At 40.2% G+C, this 24,441-nt stretch overlaps 1 protein-coding gene across 3 annotated transcripts in view; it reads left to right on the forward strand.

The window, feature by feature from the left end:
* The first annotated feature begins 1,473 nt into the window (after window positions 1-1,473).
* The window catches only part of VPS41 (VPS41 subunit of HOPS complex), a 118,085-nt gene continuing 95,117 nt past the window's right edge, over window positions 1,474-24,441 (forward strand). For 2 of the 3 annotated variants that reach the window (XM_084280152.1, XM_084280153.1), the window contains exons 1-3: window positions 1,474-1,504; window positions 6,104-6,142; window positions 23,231-23,338. In XM_084280152.1, the coding sequence (XP_084136278.1) occupies window positions 1,484-1,504; window positions 6,104-6,142; window positions 23,231-23,338 (168 nt within the window). In that variant the 5' untranslated portion in view covers window positions 1,474-1,483. Of the gene's footprint in view, window positions 1,505-1,775; window positions 1,819-6,103; window positions 6,143-23,230; window positions 23,339-24,441 lie in introns of those variants that run through there. The other variant, XM_084280154.1, reaches the window with a different exon arrangement.

Below are 24,441 nucleotides of genomic sequence, written 5' to 3' on the forward strand. Positions count from 1 at the left end.
GTTGACTTGAAATGTACTGTTATGTCCAGGCGATGTCTCAACAATATTTTGTACAATGGCAGCCAAACATCTCCTTCTCTGTAGGTATCTTTTGGCTTATATGGTCTGATGACATTCACATACTCATTTGCCATGGTACCCTGATAGTCCATAGGAATCTGGTAACAGACCAAAAAGGGAGGTTTGCTTATATTATGTAATTTGCAAATGACATAATTCCTAATAGTTATATTAATTTCTACTGACACTATTAATTTTGGTAGCTTGCTCTCACCCCGGTGTAAGCCTCCCAGTGGGGTTTTAAAGGACAGTTTATCTCTTCTCAGTCACAATTTTAGCAATTATTTTCTAAACCTATGGCAATGATATACATGATTTTCATATCTGAGGTAATACTCTGCAATTAACTTTAATTGCTTGATCTTATGGTCTTCTAGTATAATATTCTAAGATTTCTCTTTTATTGCCAAATTTGACTTGCACATTTTACAATTTTGACTTTTGTTCCAAGGATGGAGACTGGGTACATTAACACTGCAGCTCCACCTTAGATTTGGAATAGCTCCAATGGCAAAACCCAGGTGATAAAATGTGCTGCCTATTGATTTTTAGCTTTAGTTATATTTTTAACATATAAAGAAAGTAATTTGGGTGCAAGAAAGGTTGTCAAGTCTTGTTTTAATTGTTTAAAAGAAAAAAATACACCAACTCTGGAACTGTAGAAAGAAGCCTAGGTTTTCTAAAACCCTTCACCCGACAGTGAAGTGTGCATGTGGGCAATTTCAATATTGACAAATTAAATAAAATTATATATAGAGAGGACAGAGGCTGCTATGCATCTCACCAAAGGATCTAATAGATACTGGAGTTGTGCTCGTTTGAGTGCTGCTCAGATGGGTGTCAATAGATGGGCCTTGTCCCGGAGGACTGTCAGTCCAGCACACAACACGGTGGCAGGACTGTCAGTGCAGTGCGCAACATGGTGGCAGGCATGGATATGCTTCAAGTGGCTTCCAGCTTTCAACAACACTCCCACATGCACTAACCAGAGGCCATCTCATCGCTCACCAAGGTCACTGCCTTCAGTATCATCACAGCTGGGTGTGCAAAAGTCTCCCTGAGAAAATCGAAGGATTTTGGCTTAAAAAATCATCTCTTGCAGCTAAGGAGGGCAGAAGGAGACCCTGACCAGGATGGCTTGCCCCTATTTGGCCCAGCCTTGCCTCTGCCCTTGGTGCAGGTTGTAAGGCAGCACCACTAAACCCACAGCTGGGTAAGAGACAACCCACCACAGAAAATAACTAATTATCACAACAACAATGAAGAAGAAGGAATGGAAAAGGGAAAAAAGGAACTAAAAAAAAAAAAAACAAAACCAACCAACCAAAAAAAAAAACCACACCTGCTTTGAAACTACATTTCCCAGAGTGCCTCAGCTGCCGCTGGCTTCCGGTCCCTCACATGACGGCTCGCTGAGCGAGCCATGGCGGAAGCCGAGGAGAAGGTAGAGGTCGTGGGGGCATTGTTCAGGCGGAGGGGGCGAGTAGTGTGTTGGGGAGTGGGGCGGCCCGTGGGAGCAAAGGGACGGCGCGCGTGTATGAGAGGGGAGAGAGTGTCAGCCAGCCCTGCAGGGCTGCGAGGGCCGACGGCGGGGAGAGAGACGCGGTTGGAGCGGAGAGGAGGAGGAGATGGAGGCTACGGCGCGAGGCCTCCTGTCCCCCGTCGGAGCTGCCCGAGGCTGCCTGGCGGGTTTTGTCTAAAAGAACCTGATGGACGGCCACGGGAGGCGGCGCAAGCCGTGAGGGCTCAGTTTTTTAGGTAACACCCGATGCAGTAAGCAGGGGGGTAGGTGGGAGGGATTTAGAAATGCATTTGTTAACTCTGGAGCCAGGATTAGAGAGTTGAAGGGTCCGTCTGAAATGGACGGGCCCTTCACCTGTCGTTTACCAAGTGGTACAGGAGACGTGAGCAAGTTATCTCTGTAGGGCAGTTTCCTCCTGAGATGAAATTTTAGGAGTTAGGTGTTTGTGTCTGGTGGTTCTCTAGCGTGGGTGTCCTGAAGCAGCTTCCCCTGCCTAGCCCAGACCTTACAGAGGCGGGGGAGGGGGGGGGGGAGGGGGGGGAAGTAAAATCAAGAAGTGAAGTTCCTTGTCCTTTAAGATACCTTCTCAGTGTTTCTTTGCTGAGCCAGGACTTTGCCACACACCTGAACTGTAGGACATTTGTTTCTAATGCCTAAAGGTGGGAGAGTTTTAGGATTACCTCAATGACGTTGCCCTTAATTGGAGATTGACGTCTTGTTTCTACCTCCCCTGCTGGCTGGGTTTTTGTTGGGGTGGGGGGTGTGTGTGTGTCTGGTTTCCTTGGGGGAGATTTATCCACTGTTTTGGTGAGTTTTAAACTGTGGCAGGATTTCAATGGATTCTCAGGATAAAATCAACTCTGTTGACTCTTATATTATGAAGAGATTAAAACTGCCTGTGTCTTCCTACTGCAGTAGGAAAGTTCTCTTACTTGTTTCTGCTGTGTACACCCCTACTGAAAGGGGTATGTATGTTGTGTGTGTATGTTTCTTTGAAACACAAGTTTTGTGGTTTTCCCCTCCCAGCTGCTCTAATTACAGGCCTGAACATATAGTGGGTAGCATCTGATGGTTTTAAAGGCAGGGAAGCGAAAACCCTATATCCATCATATGGGAAAGCCAGTTTAAGAATTTATTGAAACCTTATGTTGGATCTGCCAAGTGAGAGATTATAATGGTGAGAGATTACTTCACATTTCTATGGTTTCCTAATCTGTGTTCCCTTTCTCCATTCTTAGTCTACTTGAGCAGTAGCATTTACCAGCTGGCTGAAGTGTATTGCTGATTTTCCCCTAGAGTCTGAGACCTACCGATGACAGCTATTCCTACATGATTTGGGATTCTTGTTGTCTAGAAATCCCTGTTGAGGGACTTCCTTTTCACAGTTACAAGAAAGTAGAAGTGGGGTATAATCCTCTCAGTTTGTGCATTTGGAGGGAGGGGAGAGGAACCTAACAAAACCCCAGGGCAGCCATAACTGCGGTTTATTTGTTCAGTTTGCTTGTGTGAGTGGGAGAAATCAGGCAAAAAGCTTCTCATAGTAAGTTGCTGGCAAAGTGAGTTAGTAGGTAAGTGTCAATTCTAAGCATCTTCAGCTCAGTTATTACCAGGGAACAAGCACAGTTTCTGAATGTTTTGCTAACCCAGGACTCTAAATTCGTGCATGTTATTTTCTACAGTAAAACATAAAGGCCATGAAGTATGTGCCTGAATTTGTATGCCACTTAGGAAAGTTAGATGGTCCAGCTGCAGTGACTTGGGAATACATTACGTATACCAGGGTACATGTCCTAAACCAAAACAATTCGATACTTTTTTAGTTCACTCAGACCGATTATCATAATCAACTCCCGATGTGCCGTGATTTGTAGGCCATTGTTTTCCAAGGATGCCCTCATACATAACAACCTGCAATTCAGTTCAATCTTTATTAAGTGACTCAGGTGGATGTAAGGATCAGCTGTTGTAACAAGAGGACTGTTACTCTGCCCTGCATATGTGTGAGTCTTTGTGGTGTTAGACAGCAAACTAATCCTGAAAATTAGCATCACTGGCTTTCTTGATAATTGTAGTCTCCTGAACAGCCAAAGCAATTAGAGCCATGGGGAGAAAGAAATGTTAAATGATGTAGCTGTAATAGACAGTCTTGTGTTTACCAGCAAAAGTGTCACTTGCTGCAATTGCTTATTTTGTTTGGGAGAACAGATTCATTTAATTTATAAAACAAATTCTCCTGTTGACACAGAGAATGTGAATTGTATCAAAATGGTGATACTTAGAGTTTAGATTTATTACGGAGTAGGCAGTGCTTGATGATCGTGAGAGAAAGACAGCTTATTTTACTAGGAACCTGATGATACTTTGCTTTGGACTTTGTGTGGTGCTCTAGCTTGTCCAATAGGCTGGCAATGTTACACAACAATATTTTAGGTTTGTCCTCATTTGGTTATTGTTAAGTAGAATTTAAGATGCACAGAGATTATTTGTAACAGAATTGTTATTGCCCAAATGGTAACTGCATCTTGTGAATACAGGCCATGAGACTGACAGACCAACAGTTGCATGTGTAAAATCAAACCTAAGCTTGAAAGAAACCCAGGATACTAATCCCTCTTCATCTTCCCTGGCTCCCATGTTCTTTCTACATGCAGTTTCCCAACTTGTATCACGAGTATAGGCGACAGAGATAACCCTTCTTTGGGATATGTGTTCTAGAGGTGGACCTGGCTATAGTGGATAAAGTGGAGGAAACAGATGGCAGTATCGCAGTAGCACCTTGCGCTGAGTTTCTGATCGCAAGTACAAATGCTGCTTTTCCTCTCCCCCATCTGTTGCAATGCTCACTGTGGGTACTAAAGGTGAACTTCGACTACTGCAAAGCAGGCATTTGCTTTTTGCCTAGAGGTCACAAGCAGTGTGTTTTATAAACACAGAAAAGAAATAAATGTGACAACCTGTCGTGGTTTCACCCGGCTGAGGGCCAAGATCCATGCAGCTGCCTGCTCCTTTAAGGAAAAGAGCAGATTAAAGGGAAGGGGAGGGGGGTGAGAAGTAAGGGAAGGGAAAAGGAAGAGAAAGGGGCAAATAACCCCAAGATCAAGAAATTAAGAGGCCCGTGGGTTGGGATAAGGATAGTTTACTAAGATAACAGAAAGATACAATGTAACAATACTAACAGGACTTCAAAGCAAACATATATAAAGCAGTTGATACACAATGCAGTTTCTCACCAAACCATACAACTCAGGCCGTGCCAACCAGAGCCGTCCCAGAACCCGACCGTCCCCCACGAACCGCGCGTCCCGGCGCCGCCCCAGGCCTTCCTCCCGTCAGCCCCCGATATCCTGGGCAGGACGTAACTGGCGTGGAATACTCTCTTTGGTCAGTTGGGTCACCTGTCCTGGCTTCGCCCCTCCTTTCTCATGAAGAGCTGAGAAAGTCCTTGACTGTCTGACAGCAACTAGAAACATCAGGGTGTTATCAGCACTGCTCCCATTTTACTCTCAAACACAGCATTCATCTGCTGCTACAAATGAAATTAACTCCATCCTGACCAAAACCAGGACACAACCTGAAAATGCCATTGGTTGTTAGTGCATTAACTTTTATTCCCTTTACTGTTGGCAACTGTCTCTTTTTTTTTTTTTTTCTTTTCTTTCTTACCCTTCACTGGTGAAATTCTGTACCTACTTATCTTACTGTCCAAATGCTACTTCATAAGATTTGAAATGCTGCTGTCTCTCTTTCTCGTTCTTTATATCATATTTTGTTGTTAAAATGATTACATTCACTGTCAATGTATTAGTTGGAACCTTTTATTACTGTTGATAACGATAAATACATTAAGTAGATCTTCATTTTGCTGACCTTTTTGAAGAGGCATTGCATCAGCAGATTTTCTCAGTGGACAGGTGAAAGATTAGGAGTTGACTTAGTAGGACAGGAAGTATCATTGTCTTGCCAGAGAGAGATGTTTTAAAGGCACAGTTGCCTCAAAGGTGGGAGAAAGCCACATAATAGCTCACATTGACATGCGGTGGGAAGGAAAAAGTCATTCAATGCTGGATTTCTATGGAAAATGGTTTGAAGTTATTTAAGTTTAAAATAAGTCTGTCAACAGCTTACAAGCTGAATACTGAAGCTAGTTTGTGGATAATTTGAGAATGCTGTTCTGCCTTGCAAGTGAAGACATGGGCAGTTGCTTTGCAAAACTTGCTGACACTTCTGGGAGAAGGGAGGCTTTCCCATGGACAGGTTTTTGGGTGATGCAATCCTGCTGTCTCTTAGGGCAAGTGATAGTTGTATCACAGTCAACTGGTGCCACTGAGTGTCAGTGTGGCACTAGATTGCAAGTACTAGCAAAAATGGGTATGAAAGGAGAGGATGGAAACTGAGCTTTGGGTTGCTTTTGCTTGTTTTCTGTTTCTTAATAAAGGCTTAAAAAGAACTTTAAAAAAGGGAAATACTACTCAGTTATGTTTACTTAACTAATTTACCTGTTGTTCTTCGTGTTGTTTTCAGGAAACCAGGTCTAATGAGGAATCAACAGATGAATCCGAGGTAAACCTGCCTAAAATGCTTCACACTTGAATCTGTCAGTGTGGGTTCTTTGTCAGTATGGAGGTAGAAATGCTACCTCGTAGGTTGGTTGTAGAAGTTTTGCCAGTACTATGTAGCAAGGTTTGTTAATCTGGTCTTAAATTATTAAGAAGGAGCTGTGTTTTGCTATTAGAAGGTTCTTTAGGTTAAAAAAATCTGACAATGCCAACAACACAGTCATCCCATTATAGTGAAATGACTTATGCTGAGAGAGAAGTTCAAATGCATGCACTTTAATTGTCAGTATAATTATATATACAGTAATACTACATTCATGTAATTACTGTGTTATTTTAATAGCTTCACAGTCTTGTTTTAATTTAGTTCTGTTCTTTATTTGACGTTTTGTCAAAAACTGTCTCATGTTCTGGAGAAGTCTACTTACCTTGCTGAAGGTGTTGGAAAAAGTGGGCTAGGGATGAGGAAAGGACGGGAGCTATGGAGGGTTTGAGAATTCTGCCCCAGCCAGCAGTATACTACCTTCAACACTGAAAGAACCATGAGAGGTCTCAAAAGACATACTTGGCTTCAGTGTGGTCTAGGATGGCTACAGGAAGGAAGAAATAAGAGTGATTGAGCAGCAAGGACAGATGACATAGAGCATGGCGTTACCTTGATGGAGTGTTTGCACCCATTATGTGTCTCAATGAAAGCGGCTCCTAGACATCTAAAACTTTAATGGGCTTGCTGTTAGGAAGATTTCTGTTCTTTACCTGGGGACAAATATTCATACTTGGGATTTGGGTTTAAGAACTAAGAAAGCAAAAATTGTGATTTCCAAGGTAGTGGTTACTGCAGAGACTGCAGTGGGGGATTCTAAAAGAAATCTTTGTGCAGAAGATGGTGGCTTTGTTTCTTGTGGGATAATGTTTTACCCTCTGCCTTTCATGCTTGGCTGTCTGCAGTGCCACCATAGGACATTCCTGGTAAGAAGCAAGGATTACTTTGGCCCCTTAATGTTACTCTATGTAACAGCCACCTGGACCAGACTTTTTTTTTTTTTTCCCGCCAGTGATGTTGCATTGTGATGTGAAGTGTGGATAGACACTGACTGGGCAAGGACTCAGTACTTAGTAGAGTAGTAATCCTGAGATTCACAGGTTAGTGAACACAAATACTTACCTGCAAAGGGTTTATTTTCTTTAAAGCTTCTTGCAAGTGAGAACTTGTTTTAGTGGTCTTTTTAATGGCCTATCAACACTTCAGCCCATAGTAAATAAGTATTTACAGCAGAATTAATCATAAATGGGTTGCCAGGTTGTCAGGGTTTTATTTGTTTTTACCATAAGTAAAAATAGGCATCATGCAGCTCTCACAAAATCGAAAGTCATAAAATTTTAACAAGACCTTTGTTAATGTCCACTTTGAATGTTAATTTCACACGCGTAGAAAAGTGAAAAAGAGTTTTTCATATTGAGAATGTAGATGTTGGATCTAAAGAACAATGCCTGTGAATATGTTTTTCAGGAGCTGTCCTTCAATAGAAAGTCCAGTCTATAGTATATTGACACTACGCAGGTAGCTGATGAAATGAAATTTTGAAACCATGTTTAGTAAGTACATGGAGGAAGTAGTTGACAATTTTCAGTTTTAGTGCTTATATCACTTTACTAGGCCATCTCTGATCATGATTCAGCTAGAAGTCAAGAACACTGATAGAATCACAAAGTCTGCTGCTTGTTGGTGCTTGTTTATGTGGTTTGAAGTATGGTCAGAGGTAAGATTGAACTGATTGCTTTGCTCTTGGCTCTTGTGATCATAAAAGTGTATTGTTTTGGGTGGCTCATGGCTTGAATAATCAGGAATGGATTTTATGGCAGTACTAGGATCTGAGACTCTAATCCTTGCAGCCTGTGTCCAGTTTTGCTCAAAAATATAGTATTTATGGCATGGACTTGTAGACATCATAGTGATAAAGATTTTTGCATGTGATTTAATTCTTCCCATAAAATTGAAAGTTGGCACTAGTGGTTTCAGAGGCCACATGACACACATCCAAGTTCTACTATATAAGTCTTTTCTATTATGGAGGAACATAATTTTTAAATTCCTAGTTTTGAGTAAATTATGTCCCTGTCTCAACAGGGTGTGTAAACAAAATATGCCAATATCTGTTGCCAATATACGAAAGCTCAGGCTAAGAGGGATGACAGCACTACCTTCTGTTGCCTTTTATGCAGCATCTTCATCAGAGGACAGAAACTGTGCTCAGTCATTATCAATGCTTGTAAAGTGCTCCGACTTGGCTGTCCCTGTGTGGATCCGGGAGTTGAACTTGATGATCCTTATGAGTCCCTTCCAACTCTGGAGATTCTATGAGTCAATGGATATTTTTTTTTTCTGTACTCTTGACAATAGTGTTCCATTACTTATTAAAGAATCAAAAATATAGTGATTCTGTTTTATACAGCAAGTCTTTTACTCTCGTTCCTTCAGTAGCTCTTAGTAAAGAAGATGCTAATTCTAACTTGCTGTGTGTTTGGTTTCTTTTGCACAACAGGTTCTTTACCGAGTGCCAGTATGCTTATTCACGCAGACTTGGTGGTAGGCTTTACAATGGGCCTAAAATTTGACAGTCTGCCAAAATGACGGTCTTCAGTGTGTATCTGCTAAGAAACATTCCTTATAAGTTTGGTTTCAACTCTTGCTTCCCAGGAAATTGAATTCCTAAGGCTCCTTAAGTGTTCAATACTTCAAAGGTGTTAATTAGCAGAAATGGTGCACATATTCAGATGTTAAGCAGATCTTTCAGTGTATAGTGGTAGTTACTTGTGTCAGCAGGGTACAACTTACACTTAAATTTCATATGCTTATGTATGATATGGTGTATTGTAAGCTTTTCTTTTCTTATAGACACATAACTATACTGCTTCCCCACAGTATCACAGTATAACATATAGCAAACACAGTCTTCTAGTTCTCAAGAGAAAAGCCTACTTGTTTGCAAAGTAATACTATTGCAGTCTTGAAACACAGTTATTTTCTATATGTATCTTCTGGTTTTGGTGATTTATTTTTGTTTTTTAATTGTTCTTGTGAAGTAGAATCATAGAATCATAGAATTTTAGGGGTTGGAAGGGACCTCAAGAGATCATCAGGTCCAACCCCCCTGCCAAAGCAGGCTCCCTAGGACAGGTCACTCAGATAGGCGTCCAGACAGGTCTTGAATAGCTTCAGTGAAGGAGACTCCACCACCTCCCTGGGCAGCCTGTCCCAGGGCTCTGTCACCCTCACTGTGTAAAAGTTTTTCCACATGTTGGTGTGGAACTTCCTGTGCTCCAACTTGCAGCCATTGCCCCTTGTTCTGTCCCCACAGACCACTGAAAAGGGGCTGGCTGATTCCCCCTGCATCCCCTGCTTCAGATAATTGTAAACTTTAATTAGGTTCCCCCTTAGTCTTCTCTTCTCAAGGCTGAACAGTCCCAACTTACTCAGCCTTTCCTCATATGGGAGATGCTCCAGGCCCTTAATCATCTTCGTAGCCCTTCTTTGGACTCTCTCCAGGAGATCCCTGTCCTTTTTATACCAAGGAGCCCAGAACTGGACACAATACTCCAGGAGGGGCCTGAGCAGGGCAGAGTAGAAGGGGAGGATCATCTCCTTTGACCTGCTGGCTACACTCTTCCAGATGCACCCCAGGATCCCATTGGCTCTCTTAGCCTCCAAGGCACGCTGCTGGCTCATGGCCAACCTGTCATCTACCAGGACCCCCAGGTCCTTCTCCACTGAGCTCTTCTCCAGCAGGTCATCCCCCAGCCTGTACTGATACAAACGGTTGTTCCTTCCCGGGTGCAAGACTTTACACTTGCTCTTGTTGAATCTCATCTGATTTCTCCCTGCCCAGCTCTCCAGCCTGTCCAGGTCTTGCTGGATGGCAGCGCAGTGTTCCTGCGTGTCCGCCACTCCTCCCAGCTTTGTATCATCGGCACTTGCTGAGGGTGGATGCTATTCCCTCATCAAGGTCGTCAGTGAAGATATTAATCAGGACTGGACCCAACACCGAGCCCTGGGGAACACCGCTAGTCACAGGCCTCCATTCAGATTCTGCTCCACGAATCACAACCCTCTGGGCTCGGTCCAACAGCCAGTTCTCAACCCACCTCACTGTCCATTCATCTATCCCATGCTCTCTCTGCTTTTCTACCAGGATGTCATGGGAGACAGTATCAAAGGCCTTGCTCAAGTCAAGGTAGATAACATCCACTGCTCTCCCTCCATCTACCCAGCCTGTCATGAGATTGTAGAAGGCTATGAGATTGGTCGAGCACGATTTCCCCTTGGTGAATCTATTCTGACTACACCTCATGACCTTCTTCTCTTCCAATTGCTTGGAGATGGCATCCAGAAAAAGCTGTTCCATTACTTTTCCGGGGACAGAGGTGAGGCTGACTGGCCTATAGTTACTAGGTTCCTCCTTCTTGCCCTTTTTAAAGACTGGAGTGACATTGGCTATCCTCCAGTTTTCAGGCACTTCTCCTGTTCTCCAAGACCTGTTGAAGATGATAGAGAGCAGCTCAGCAATCACCTCTGCCAGCTCCCTCAGCACACGTGGATGTAACCCATCTGGGCCCGTGGATTTGTGTGCATTAATCCCTTTGAGCCGCTCTTGGACCTCCCCTACCTCAACCAGAGGGAAGTTCTTTATTTCCCATCCAGTGTCTGTGGGTCCTGAGGGGCCTTTGAAGTGAAGACCGAAGCAAAGGTGGCATTCGGTATCTCCACCTTCTCAGCATCCCCTGTTACCGGGACACCCTCCTCATTCAGCAAGGGACCTACATTATCCCTGGTCATCCTCTCACTATACACGTATCTAAAAAAACCCTTTTTATTATCCTTTATGTCCCTTGCCAGCTTCATTTCCAAGAGGGCTTTAGCCTTCCTAGTTGCATCCCTACAGGCCCTGACCGCATTCCTGTATTCTCCCCAGGTGCTCAGACCCTTTTTCCACAATTCATAGATCTTCTGCTTCTCTTTGAGTTTACTCAATAGCTCCATGTTCATCCATGCAGGTCTTCTGCCTCTCTTTCCCAAAAACCAGTACATTTGTATTACTTCTCCCAATCCTGTCTAATCATCAAATATGCTACATTTGGGGCTAAGCCTGAGCAGACTGAAAAGTCTTAGCATAATGTGGTTTATTTGGCTTATTTAATTTTATTTTAAAGCACTTGGAGCTACATGTTTCCACTGTGGCATTTGATGAGATCTTAAAAATAGCCAATCAAGTAATCTGACTTTTGGCTGTTTGTAAACTGTGGAGGACAAAAGTCTGCATAAATTATGTACAGCTTGAAACTAAACTTCTGTTTTCAAATTAATTTTCTTCCTTGCAATATGATTGTTTCTGTAAAATTTCCCATTTTTCAGTTGAGCTGTTTTCTGTCAGGCGGATGCTTATATTTTACCAGATGATTAGCAAAAGTTGATGCTAATAGATACATAAGTAAATAGTTAAGCTTGCTTCAGTAGCAATGCCATGTGATATTAAGGTAAGATGCACAGTGGTATTTTTCTTGTGCTTAAGCAGATGCTGCTGCTCAGCTTGTAATTTTGTCTTTAAAAAAATGAGAGAACCCTGTTATATAACATGATGGACCGTTGTGGAATGATTTAACTAAATTTTATTTTCATTTAATTAGTGTCCTTTAAAACAAGGAATAATTAGAGCACAGTACCACACACAACAGGATGTATTGTGGAATACATCCATGAATCATTTGCATTATATGGAGAGAGGAGCTAGTTTTGTATCTCTTAATTCAAAAGAAAGGTTATTAAAGAGCCAGCTTGAGTCTCCCTGAAGTCTAGTGCTGTAGTGCTATGGAGTGTGTTTATTTACAGTGTGTTCTAGTTGCACAATACGGCACAGTCACCATTCATTATGTTACACTGTGAAGTCTTGTGAGGTCAGGTGAATGCTATTTTTGTTTTCCCTGATTAGGTAGTGCACAAAACATTGCTATCGAGACTTAATTTGCACTGATGAAAGCATCTTTTGCACCTTGGAAAATTTATTGTCTGCATAAATTAGTAACAGTTATTTCAGGTAACTTGCAAGTAGCAGAAAAATGTTTGGAACCATGCCTCAGGCTCTGAGGTTGAGAGAGAAGCTGTAGGTCCTGGTACCAATGTACAGGGTAATTATGTTCCACCTCTTTCTTCCCTGCCTGCCTCCCACTGCTCCCCCAACTATAGAACCTACCAATAGTTTCCTGCTTCTGAGGAGTAAAGAGAGGATTTCAAACTTCATTTGTGAGTGTGAGGTACTGATAAAGTAATGATGTATCCAAAACTATTTATTTTAGTGATTTAAACACTTTATTAATAAAATTCTATGACTGTTTGTAGTAAGGAAAGTATTGCAGAAATTTTTGGTCAACTTGGTGCTCAGATATTTTATGGCAGTTTAGAAATACCCCTCACTGATACACTTTTATCTCTATAATTCATAACAGTTTTGTTCTTTTAACTTTTTGAAATCTGAACATAGCAGGAAAACTGTTAAGGAACGTATAAATTTTTTAATTTTTTTTTTTTTTTTTAGGTTTTTCTTTTCCTTTTCAGTGCACTCCAGATCTTAGTCTTGTAGTTTGGGTCTGGATTAGGTCAAAGCAATTAAATCATTCCAAGTAAATAAAGCACCTGGTAAAAAACGTTCCTTGTCATACTCTGTTTCCATCAAAAGGTTCTCTTAATGTGGAGTGTGGAGCATTGGGATGGAAGAGGTGAGCGCTTCTGTGGCTAGTAGCTTTTGAAGGGGCACCACCATTGCAACAAAAAATACAGATGATTGAAAGATTTGTCTACTGTACATCAGACCAGTTTGCCTTTTTTTTAATCTCTTGTCCGACCTTTGGCAATGTGTTGTTTTTCATAGTGCCTCTTCTCTCTATTATTGAATGGCTCTATGCTAGGTTGCCATTTTTCTCTTCCAGTTGTTTTAAGAATATAAAATGGTAGAAAAATGCTCAAATAACCTATTCTCTTTCACATGAATTTTACGTGAAATTGGCCTTTTAAATAGAATTGAAGGAAAGGATATATCAATTCCAAATAGAAAGTTTTCTTCCTTATTAATGAGAAAATGTATCATGCTAATAATTTATCAGTTTGAGTCAGTAGGATGAGCATTGTAAATTATTTATTGAAGTTTAAATGGAATCTTTTCATACATTAATTTGAAAAACAAGTTTGCAGTGACTAGTAACTAACATTATAATATACATAGTTAGAGGATTGACTTGCAGGAAAAATGGATTATTGGTGTGTTCTTTTAATATCTTCTGGTTTTTAGTGAAAATTAGATACTTCATTTAATGAGCTATTAATATTAACCAGAAGTGCCTGTTCTATCTGTGTGTTGTGGAATACATAAAAAGTAAAACAGCTTCTGTGGGTGCTACATAAATTAAACTCAATTGCAAAGCCAGCGTGCTAACAGAGTATGCAGATGTGGCTTTTCCAGAGTGCTAACTGTAGTCAGCTGGGTGGAATGGCACTCTGGGCTGGAAAGAAAGTAGCAGAGAAATTAATCTGTTTACCATCTATCTGTTCTCCTGCGGCAAGTGGGTGAACTTTAAAAACTACTGTTCCCAAAACTGCACTGTAGGGCTTTCATAGGCAGTACATCACAGAGTGGCAACCAGGCTGCTTGAGAAGTGTTCACAGGGGAAACAAATGTTTGCCCAAGTTACTTACTCAGCAAAAGGAAAATACAAGTAGAAACACATAGTTTCGTTGATATTTGAACTGTGTGGGGATTTTTCAGTGTTGGAATTGGATTTGGATGTGAAAGATAAAACAGGCTATCTCGTGCCGCTTCTGTATGGCGCACTTAATGCGTGTGGACTGATGCTGTGCTTTTGAAGGCTGCAGTGGATTTGAAACTTTTTTTGTAAAATAAAACAAATTGATGTGAGCTGAAGAGAAAGCAGATTGTATTATATGGACTTCTTACTAATTTCTTCTTTAACATGCTGTTTATGATGATTGCTCATGTGTAGTATGTCATCTGTGTGTTATTTCTGCCTCACAACTTGGCTGGGGCCCAGCTCCTTCAAACCTGTAGGAGTGAATCTTCAATTAGTGTTCTGCAAATATAGTCTGACATTCTCTATACTGAACTGTTTTGTGAAGACATAAAATACTCTCTGCTTTGCCTTTCATCTATGTGTCTTTTCATACTGTGAATACAGCCCATTTTTGATACATATTTGCAGGCAGCCATATAATCTTAATTCTTTGCTCCTGATGTGTATCTGCATTTTCCCAAAGAGGTCAAGGTATTAAATAAATCCCTGTGGATAATGCATGGGGAGAATAGAAAACTGCTGTGTGAAATTTTACCACCCTAATCCATATTTGCCAATTTCACAGCCAAACACTGGGGCAGTTTTGGTGATTTGCCTTTTGAGGAATCATGAAGGAACTGGCAGGGTGGTTATTCACTTGTTTCCTTCACTGAGCTAGTATTAGTGTATTTTCACAACAGAATTAAGGGAAAATATTTTTAAAATTTGTGTAAATCACAAATGTGTGTTCATTCGTTTGAAGTTTCAGTCTTCATGCCTTTTGTTGTCTTGCGTAGTGACAGTTGCAGAACAGAAACTGATTCTCGTAGGGGTTGGAACCTAAATAGGATTTTAGTATTTGTTCCAAATGACTATAACTTTTATTCCAAAATTCCCTGTTTATGTAGGGTTCAGAATAGAGCAGCTCATGCTCTTTCATTTTGGTTTTGCAACCATTCTAGAAAACCTGAGTAAATAATCAGGTATTCTACAAAGGTAATGATGTGTCCTCCATGCCCAACTCGGTAATTTGCATTTTTTGAAATTGCTACCCAGGTTGTCACTTGAGTAACTTTGTAATATGTCTCTCTTCATAGGAAATTGTTTGGTTTTGTTTTGAGCTTTTTGTTTGTTTGTTTGTTTGTTTTCTTTTTCCTTTTCTCAGATTTTTGGCTAAGCAAGCTGATGATGGATATTTATAGTTTTTATTCACTGTTGCTCTAGCTGCTTTGGAACCAATGACTTAATGCAATGTTCTTTGCTATTTTAATTCTTAAAGAAATGAACAGAATTTTTTTTTCTGCTTTGAAATTTTCTTGTAGGAACAAACTTTTTAATATGAAAGTAACAGAAGAAAAGAGATTTGTGTTCTCTCAGTATGTTTTAGTCTCCAGAGGATCTGGTAATTTGCTCAATATTTAAATTCACCACAGTAAATAAAACAACAACTTGCAGTAAAATTGGCTGCCAATTTGTGCACTACCTAGGAAACTGGGTTTTTGAAGATTTAAGGCCTTACTCTGAATTTTTCTTGGCATCCCTTTAGTGTTAGAGGTTTGATTGCTTAGAGAGAAATTGATTCAGGATCCTAATCCTGAAAATAGCACAGGTAGTTCCTTTGTCACTGAGACAGGAGCACAAGCCTGGAAACCATATCCCAGGGATGGAATACAGTAATGATGAAGCAGCACTTTGCACTAGTTACGTATTCTTATACTATAATTCTCCTTGTTTGCTCTGTATCATGTCTTCCCAAACTGTGGAGGACGGAGCGCTTTCTTTTGATTTACTTTTGGCTTTTTTTTTTTCTTTTAAAAGAAGTCAGGGTAGCAGGGCCCTGCCTCGAAATGGGCAGCAGGAAAGGTGTGGTGTTTCCATAGTTTTAGAATACAGTAATCTCTTTTCAAAAGTAAATGTGGACAGATCTTTAATATATGACTTTGAGGTGTAATCATTGTAAGGACTGAATGGGCTTTTAAATGGGACTTATCTGTTTCTTGATTATACATGTAAAAATTCACTACTTTTTTTGCAGCAGTGAAAAAACTAAATTTTGGGGAATCTTTGTGCAGTGAATTCTCAGGTATTTTTTATCATAAATAATGATTCTTGAAATTATTTTTCAAAGCCAGTGTTTAGATTCCAGTTGTGAGAAGAAACATGAGTTGGGCTAGGGGTTCTTCTGACTCCCGTGTCAGAGTTGTGTGCAGTAGGTTATTCTGTTTCCTTCAAAAATGGCAGCATCGGAGACACACATTGGAGTCAGATGTTACAGTGGAAGAAGTCTGAGTAAGCAGCTACATCTTTTGTGAAGATAGTGATATGTTTTTATTGCCTGCCTCAGTAATTTCCATCTTTTGACAAATTTGACTTCTAAAACTTTCCAAAGGCAAGCGCTCCCTTAATTTCTGACCAGAACTGGTCATCTTCCAAGTAAGGTGAGCTGTGAAAGAGTAAGATGCTGCTGGCATGTGTGCCCAGTGCAGCACGAGTTAAAATAAAAGCAGGTGAGGTTACTCAAAGTTACTGTAAGGAAGCAAAAAGTGAGTTTGCAGTAGAGGGGAGTGAACAAATGCCCAAAAATACTCTCATATGCCTTCTTATATCAAATAGATGATATACCAATTCCAATTTAATATAGGGGGTTCAAAGCTTTTACCTATCATCTTTAATGTATAAGTCATAGTCTGATGCCCGCAATTGTAAGGCAGGAGTGACATCCACAATGACTGTTTTGTAACTGCTAAAAAGGAATGTAACAAGGAAGGAGGGGGTAGGAAGCTAATATACCCCATCACAGGTATAACCAAGGTGTAATCATGCTTAAAATCATCAGTTTGATAAGCTGTTTAGTAGATAAAGAGATTTTTCTTCATGTTCTCAGAAAACAAAACAAAGAGCTAATCAGTCTTAATACAAAATGATACACTATAAAATATGATCTGAGATGGAAGTTGAAAGGATCTCCAAACTGTGTTGCTATGTTATGATAATGTTTCTGTAAATTCATCAACAGACTCTAGCAAGCTCTAACAACTTTCCTTCTAATATTTTCTAGAACTGCTTTAAGAATATTTCTAATACATAATTTAAGTCATGTGTTGCTCCCGTGTAATGATTTCCCTTGTAGCAGGATTTTTGCTTATTTTTTAAAATTTGTTAGTCATAATTCCATGTGTTGCAAATGGAAAGTGTGTTCACTTGCATATGTGAACTCTGAGTAAAATAAAATTGCTTCTTCCTGCAATGTATTTGAAGAACATGTATGGTGTTAAGGCATGGAAAAAGGAGACTGAAATACAGGAAGGTAATTCTCTAGGTTTCTGAATCCTCTTGCTTGGTTTTGATCTCTGTCCCCCTGAGTGTCCATGAGTTGGTGTGGGTGTGCTGCTGGGACTGCATCTGTCTCTGCTTTTTCTTAGATCCAAATTTAGTGGTTTTGCTGAGCAATTCATGGTGGGTTTTGGTGTCTTGTGAACAGCTGTTCATACCAGGCTGTTAGCAGTCATTAAAAACTCTGTATATGAAAGCTACTCTGCCATGAGGGCTGCCTGGTTGGAAGTAGGCTTCCAACCGATGATGTGGTGGCTTTGACGGGTAAGAAAATGGGGGTCCTAGCATTCACACTGGAAGGTGTTGAAACTGGTACAGGAGTCTAGGCTGAGAGAGTTTGCTGAAGGGTTTGAGGGCAGTGAGAGTATCGTCAAGGATCCATCTGAGGGTTGCAAGAACAGATTTGAAAGTGGGAGTCTAGTGAGGGCTATGTTATATTTCCTCCTGCTTGTGAGAGTTCAGAACTCTGCAGTCTTAAAAGTGGAGATTGTTACTCTAGGAGTCAGCACCCTTAACCTGTTGGCTTTATTCATAACTGGATTGTAAGCAGAATTGACCGGTGCTTTGAAGGCAGGCCACCCCCTTGAGAATCCGTTTGATGTAGCATTATGGTGAGCAGAGTCATTTGTTGCCTTTTCCATTGGCATTCCAAAATTCCAAGTAGCCCAGGGAGCAGTCTCAGCCCTGCAGAGCTGTTGTGAAGAATTCCTGTGCCTGCATTGTGCCCTGCCCCCACACTAAGCTGAATAAACTGCTCATTGTCCTGTATGGTCAAGGGTGTCTAAACTGAAGTATTATTTCCAGGATGGAAAAACTATAGTTTGCCAGACCTAATTACCACCTTTGGGTACAAAACATATGGGAAGTGTCAGTGTTTTAGCATTACAGCTATTAGAAAAAGTATGTATCTTTGTTTTAAAGCAGGAAGTGAGAAGTGATGTGCATGCGTATTCCTGCAGTGGTAGTGGGAATATGGACACTTGTTTCTGGTCATCTAGATTACCAGATTATTTGAGCCACATTTTGCCTAAATACAATCTGGGTAGAGAGGACTAGAGGTGACATATTAATGGAATAGTGAACCTTGTCTGAGGGACTCTGTGTTAGGTGACTAATATCTCTGAAGAATTTGGGGGACAACATTTAGCAAACCTAAAGTTGAGGTTATACATTTATCAGTGCTTCGTTATCTCTTGACCTTGAATGAAGAGAGATAGACGGGTCCTAACAGAGGTCTGGGATATGAACTGGAGGGAATAAAGACAGAAAATAATCATTTCTTTACCAGCCCAAAGGAGGCATTACACCCAATGTAGTACAGTTCCCAGGTGTGGTAATGAGGTGAAGGTTAAATAAGAACATTTTAGCTGTATCTTTTGTGGGAATCTTGAGACTTCTGTGTGTGAAGGGGTGGTACTGTTATACCAGCCAAAATAACAGCCTAAAGCTGTTTCCCAGTTCCCTGCATGGATTTATCCACCTCGCCTGTGCTGGCCCCTGGAGCTGGTCTGTAGCATCCGATCATGAGTCTCCCTCTCTGAAGATATTCAAGACCCATCTTGAGTTCCCAAGGTGAACTCAACTACAAGCCCCAGGCTGCTGTTCCCAGACTGCCACTGGTCAAACACAGCCGAACTGGGTGAGGTGGAACAGGTCTGGAAGGAGGAGTACAGGGAAGGCAACAGCTCCCAGCGAAACAAAGTATATGGAGCAGGAGATCACCAGTATCTTCTCATGGAAGAACTTTTCATGATGAAGGTGATGAAGCCCTGGGACAGGCTGCCCAGGGGGGTGTGGAGTCTCCTTCTCTGGAGATACCCCAAACCCTGTCTGGATGCTGACCTGTGCGACCTGTCCGAGGGACCCTGCTTTGGCAGGGGGGTTGGACCTGATGATCTCCTGAGGTCCCTTCCAACCCCTACGATTCTGTGATTCTGTGATCAGGTATCTTTGTATTTGGGTTCAGATGTTTTGCAGGGTCAAACTTACAGGTATAAATGAGGTTGGAATGGCTGCCTGCAGTAAGTGGAATTCTGGACAGATGATGTGCAGCAAAGAGGAAGGGCACTTGCCTTATAATGTATGCACCATTTATTTCCATAAAGGCTTTGAAAAACTTGGAGGGCAAATCGTGTGGGAAGGATGACACTTCGCTGTCAGTGCCTGTAACATAATTAGAGTATCTGCAATCAGTAGAGCACGTGGTTCACGTGACAGACTGTCTTGTGGGCGGATAGCCTGCTGCAGGAGCAAATGTGGGCTAATGGAATAACTCTGGGAACTGCCCACAGGTTTCTTCTGGAAATTTTCTTTGTGAGGACCAGATTCAGGTTTTGTTTTGGTTTGGTTTTTCTTGATTCCACAGCAGTTGTTCCTGTAGGCAAAGCTGGGAAGGACAGGGCAGAATATCTGTAGAAGGTTGGAACATATTTTCAGTGTCACCGGCCTTTTATGAGCTTACTGCAAATTTGCAGCTCCTTGGTTTTGTAAATTTTCTCCTAAAGAAAAGTTGATAGCAAGCTTTAGACCTACTAGGTGTTAGGTGTGGGAAGAGAAAATTGTTTTCAATTCAGGAGTGACACATGGAAGAGGTCTTAGTAGGATTAGTATTAGTTTTACTGGTTAATTTAGAGTATTTCATTCAGTTGGAAATGTACTTTCAATGGGAAATGTTTATGGATACCTGTTCTTTACAGGTTCTTTAAAGCATCATTTTAGCAATTTGACTGCCTGCTTCAGCAGTAGAAAACAGTAGAAAACAAAATGAAATATGGGGTTCAAATGAACATTCCTGTGGTTGAAAAATGGCCATTATTTATTTTGCAACACCACTAAGGTAGTCTCCTCCTGCCAGGTCTGTGGGTTTCTGTCGCTTTCATAATTTAAGGCTGCTGTGTTTGGTGCATTTCATGCAATTTGTCCAGTATATATTTCTTTTTCTCTTAAAGCATTGCATGAGAATTTCAAAATTCAGTGCTGTTGGGCTTGTTTTGCTTTGTGTTTTTTTAGGCGGACAATACAGAAGTGTTAAGCTGTGGTACAAGAAGCAGTGCTATAGTATTTCTTTTCAAATGTTTAGAATCATCTAGGATGGTTTAAAGGACCTCTCTTTAATTAAAAGTGCCATACACTTAGTAAAAATCCATGTTTCTTGAGTAATTGTGAGTTTTCTTGTATAGGGTAAATGTCACTGTTTATATCTTAGCTTTGCTGCAAGTCAGGACTTGTACTATTCCTCTAGGTTGTCATAGAAACGCAGCTAACTGTCATCTCAACTCAGGCTGCTGATGGTTTTATTTGTGGGTTTTCAAGATTATTAAAATTTAACAAAAATTATTGATTTGCTTTTTATTAACACTGGTTTCTGTTTACTTTAGAAGTTCAGACTGCATAAAAGCTTTTCCTGATAGAAAACACCTTTAAAATGATTAAACTCTGATAGTCTGAATAAGAGATCATCAAGTGCATTTAATATATGAAGTAGTCTGAAGCAGTAGACTTGCATTTTTTGCAAATCACCATTTTCATTTCATTTTGTTTACAGCGACGTTCCTCCACCCCATTTCAATTCACCTTTTAGCTTGACTTTGCCTTAACATAAAAGATACCTGTCAAGAAAGCGTGAAGTGGGTACATCATCGTGCCTAATATTTGAAGTTTTCATTTTATTTACTTTTTTTGAAGCCTGGCAAAATGCTTCGGTGCACTGACTTTGTATAGCACGTAGGAAAAATTACTTAGTTTTCACTCATAAATAAGACAGCAAAACTTACTTACAGTAACTTTATCTAATGGTCCATGGATGAATGCTTTTATGCAAACTACTCAAGAGACTGGAATTAACTTTTCACGTTGGTTGCACATTTGATGTCCAGACTATAACAACATGTGGGATCTTATAAAAACTAGATGACTGAAGTTCAATTTTTACTTTTATGAATTTATTCAATGATTACCCATGCATTTCAAGTGTAATCTTTGTAAGCAATGTATAAAATGCAGTAATATATTAATTGCTCTAAAGTGGATGCGTACTTCCTTACATCCTCCTTCCATCACATGGATGCTTTTTTCTTTGACTTTAGCTCCTACCTCTACCCTGTAGTCATTTATTGAGGATCCCTAGGCACACAGAATTTGGCTGATTTGTATACAGCCCTGTAATTTGACATTGTCATTCTGTCTAGTAACAACTTTGTTCGGTGTTAGATTTACTGGATAAAATTGTTTCTTGGTGGACATTTTGACACCTCACTTCAGACTGCTACGTCATGGACTGCTGACATCCCTGTATTAATCTCATTTGTATTCTGTCATAAAACTCTCAAATAACATTTTAAAAGGGCCTCTCTTTGCACCATATCTGTGTGAGCATGGGGGTATATATTGAATGGTTCTGTAGGCCTGTGTGACTTCTATGTGTTTTGTGTGAGAGTTTGTATATATTACTACGTGTGATGGTAGTGTAGTGCAAGTGGTAAGTGGCTGTGATATTTGACTTGGTGAAAAAACTGGCTTTAGGACTCCAAAGGCAGTTTAAACGAAGTATGTTTTATTAACATGCACATATCTCTTATCCAGATTTCTTTTTTACATCGTTAGCTACAAGAAAATGTCACACAGATACAGTTGTTCTGCCACTGGCTGACACTGCGCTTTTGGTTTCTGTTCTAGGGATTGGAAAGCAGGGGTTGGTGGGAAGTGAAGGTGCCCCTTTACTAAAGCACTACATTGGTACGTTCTGGTTGCTTAGGAATGAAAGACGTGTTTTATGTGGGAAACACACTCAACATTGATGTGTTCATTAGAACTAATAGCGAGTATAGGAGACTATTATTGCAGGTATTCTGTTTCCCACTGAGGACCAACAGATATATATGGATTTGTTTATGTCTATGTGTGTACAGTATTAACTGAGGCTTACTGAAGCTTATGAAAACTCTCTCTGGCATTGTAGTTGAGTAGACCATCTGTTACGGATAGATGCCTGTGACCAGAGAGGTGTTTTGCACCTTGGATTTTCTTTACCTAAGAGATAAAATGTGTTGATGGTTCTTTGATGAAAGTATTTGCTGCTTGTGGTTTTAGCTTGGTCTCCTTTCTCTTCATTCTGTGCTGCTTGATGCAACATCTTTCTTTGCATATAAGTAGTGATTCAGTGATAATATCTAACATGCCTGAAAAGAAAAAGAGGAAGGCATTGTTATTTACCAGAAAAGGTTCCTATCAGGCAAATGGTATAGGTGATCCATAGGAATATGCTGTGTCCAGATCGCTTTCCCAGACAGTTTTGCACCAGCATATTTAAACTTTTTTTTGTTAAAACATAAACCCATTGATGTGTTTTATATAATTAACTTATTCCTAGTGGATTCTTTATATTTTTGTCCACAGCATTTTGCCTCTATCGTTCCTACAGAGGTGCAGCATCTTATAAAGGTCTTGAAGTTTCTTGTAACCTGCATGCTTCAGCTTAGAGTTAATTGTGGCTACAGTGGCACACTTAATTTGTCATCATCCATTGTTCCATAAACATCCCCTTTATATTTTTCTTCTAAATTGGGAATGACTAACTTAATGTAACAAAGTCCACGTACATTTTTTCCTGCTTTTTAGATATCTACTAAGTGCTTCTTATAGCTGAATTGATATGCTGCTATACAGTCTATGTTTGCACCCAGAACTTTGGAATAAAAAGAGAAATCAGTAACAAAAAAGCACAATCCAAGCCCTCTTTGATGATAAAAATGTCAGAGTTTGGCTTTCGATTGTGATGGCTGTTGTTGAGAGATAATAGTGATCTGTCTTTGCCTGTTGCTCTGTGATAGCTTTGAGGTATCTTTTAGTTTGCTTTTATTTAAAGTAAACTTCTAAATATTTGGTTTTTTTTCTCTTGCTCCCTTTTCCTACACCCTTAAAAATTTAGGAGGATGAGAGCGAGGAAGAGCCTAAGCTGAAGTATGAACGACTTTCTAATGGAGTGACTGAAATTCTTCAGAAGGATGCAGCCAGCTGCATGACAGTGCATGAAAAGGTATTAATTACATGACTTTGTGGCAGAAAGATAACTTTTGCTTGGTTTTGTGTATTTATCTGTGCTTATAATGTGTCATTATATTTCTGTGTAGAAGCACTGCCAAATCTAGAGGTGCAGTGCAAGCCAACACTAACGGGAACAAAATTAATTGTAAACTTTTGTTGAACTGTGCACGCTTTCTCACTGAGAAAATGAGGTGAGAATTCAAGGGGCATTGATTTGTTAGATGGGATGTTTACATAAGCCACTGGGAAAGTGCACACTCATTTTTAGTTGTGGACAGTATTGTGAACTAGATCTGGGCCATACTCCCAACTTTTCTTTGTTCGCGTACAACCTGAATCACTGAAGACAAACTTGATCATGGTAGGGGCCAGTTTAGCATGTATTCAACTGTGGAATTTCTGTTAATACAGTATAGACAAAGGTAATTAAAATATTCCTTTTTACTTTGGTTGGGGCTTTTCTTTTGAGAGGGCATCATACTAATGCTTCCCTGTTGCAATTCCCTTCTTCAGTATGTTAAAAAAGAGAGTGCACGTGCTACAATACTGGTAAAAGTTTGAGACATGCAAGAGAATGAAAGGGAGAAAGTGATGGATAATGCAAAGTAAAGAAATTTTAGAATATTTTTTTTGTCCTTACAAAGAAGAAAGTCTGTATGTTTCTTTAGTGATTTAAACAATTGCTTTTTTAATTTTCAGGTTTAATTCTCTCTTATAAATACTGAATAACATTTTAAAATATTGAGGAATGCTGAGGAGCATCTGAAAGTATGAGTTAATGATTTGTCAAGTAACTATTAGTATGTAAAACATAATAGCTGTTTGCTGAATGTGTAATTTCTCACAGCCACTAATAGCTCCTTAACAGTTATTGTTGAGGGATTCATCTCTATTATTTGGCTGTATTTTTAGATTGAATTGTGCTGTGTTTCTTTTACTCAAAGGACCGTTATCATGGGTCAAGAGGCTCTTAAGATGAAGCTTGTATTTTAACTGTGCGAATGAAAACAATAAGTCTTTTTAAAATGTTTTTGACAACTTAGAATTACACAGATATTTGGAAAATTGGCAAGCGTTTTCTCCTGGTCTGTGGCC

This window comes from Gallinula chloropus (genome assembly GCF_964237585.1).
Source record: "Gallinula chloropus genome assembly, chromosome: 2".
In the NCBI taxonomy this organism is placed as follows: Eukaryota; Metazoa; Chordata; class Aves; order Gruiformes; family Rallidae; genus Gallinula; species Gallinula chloropus.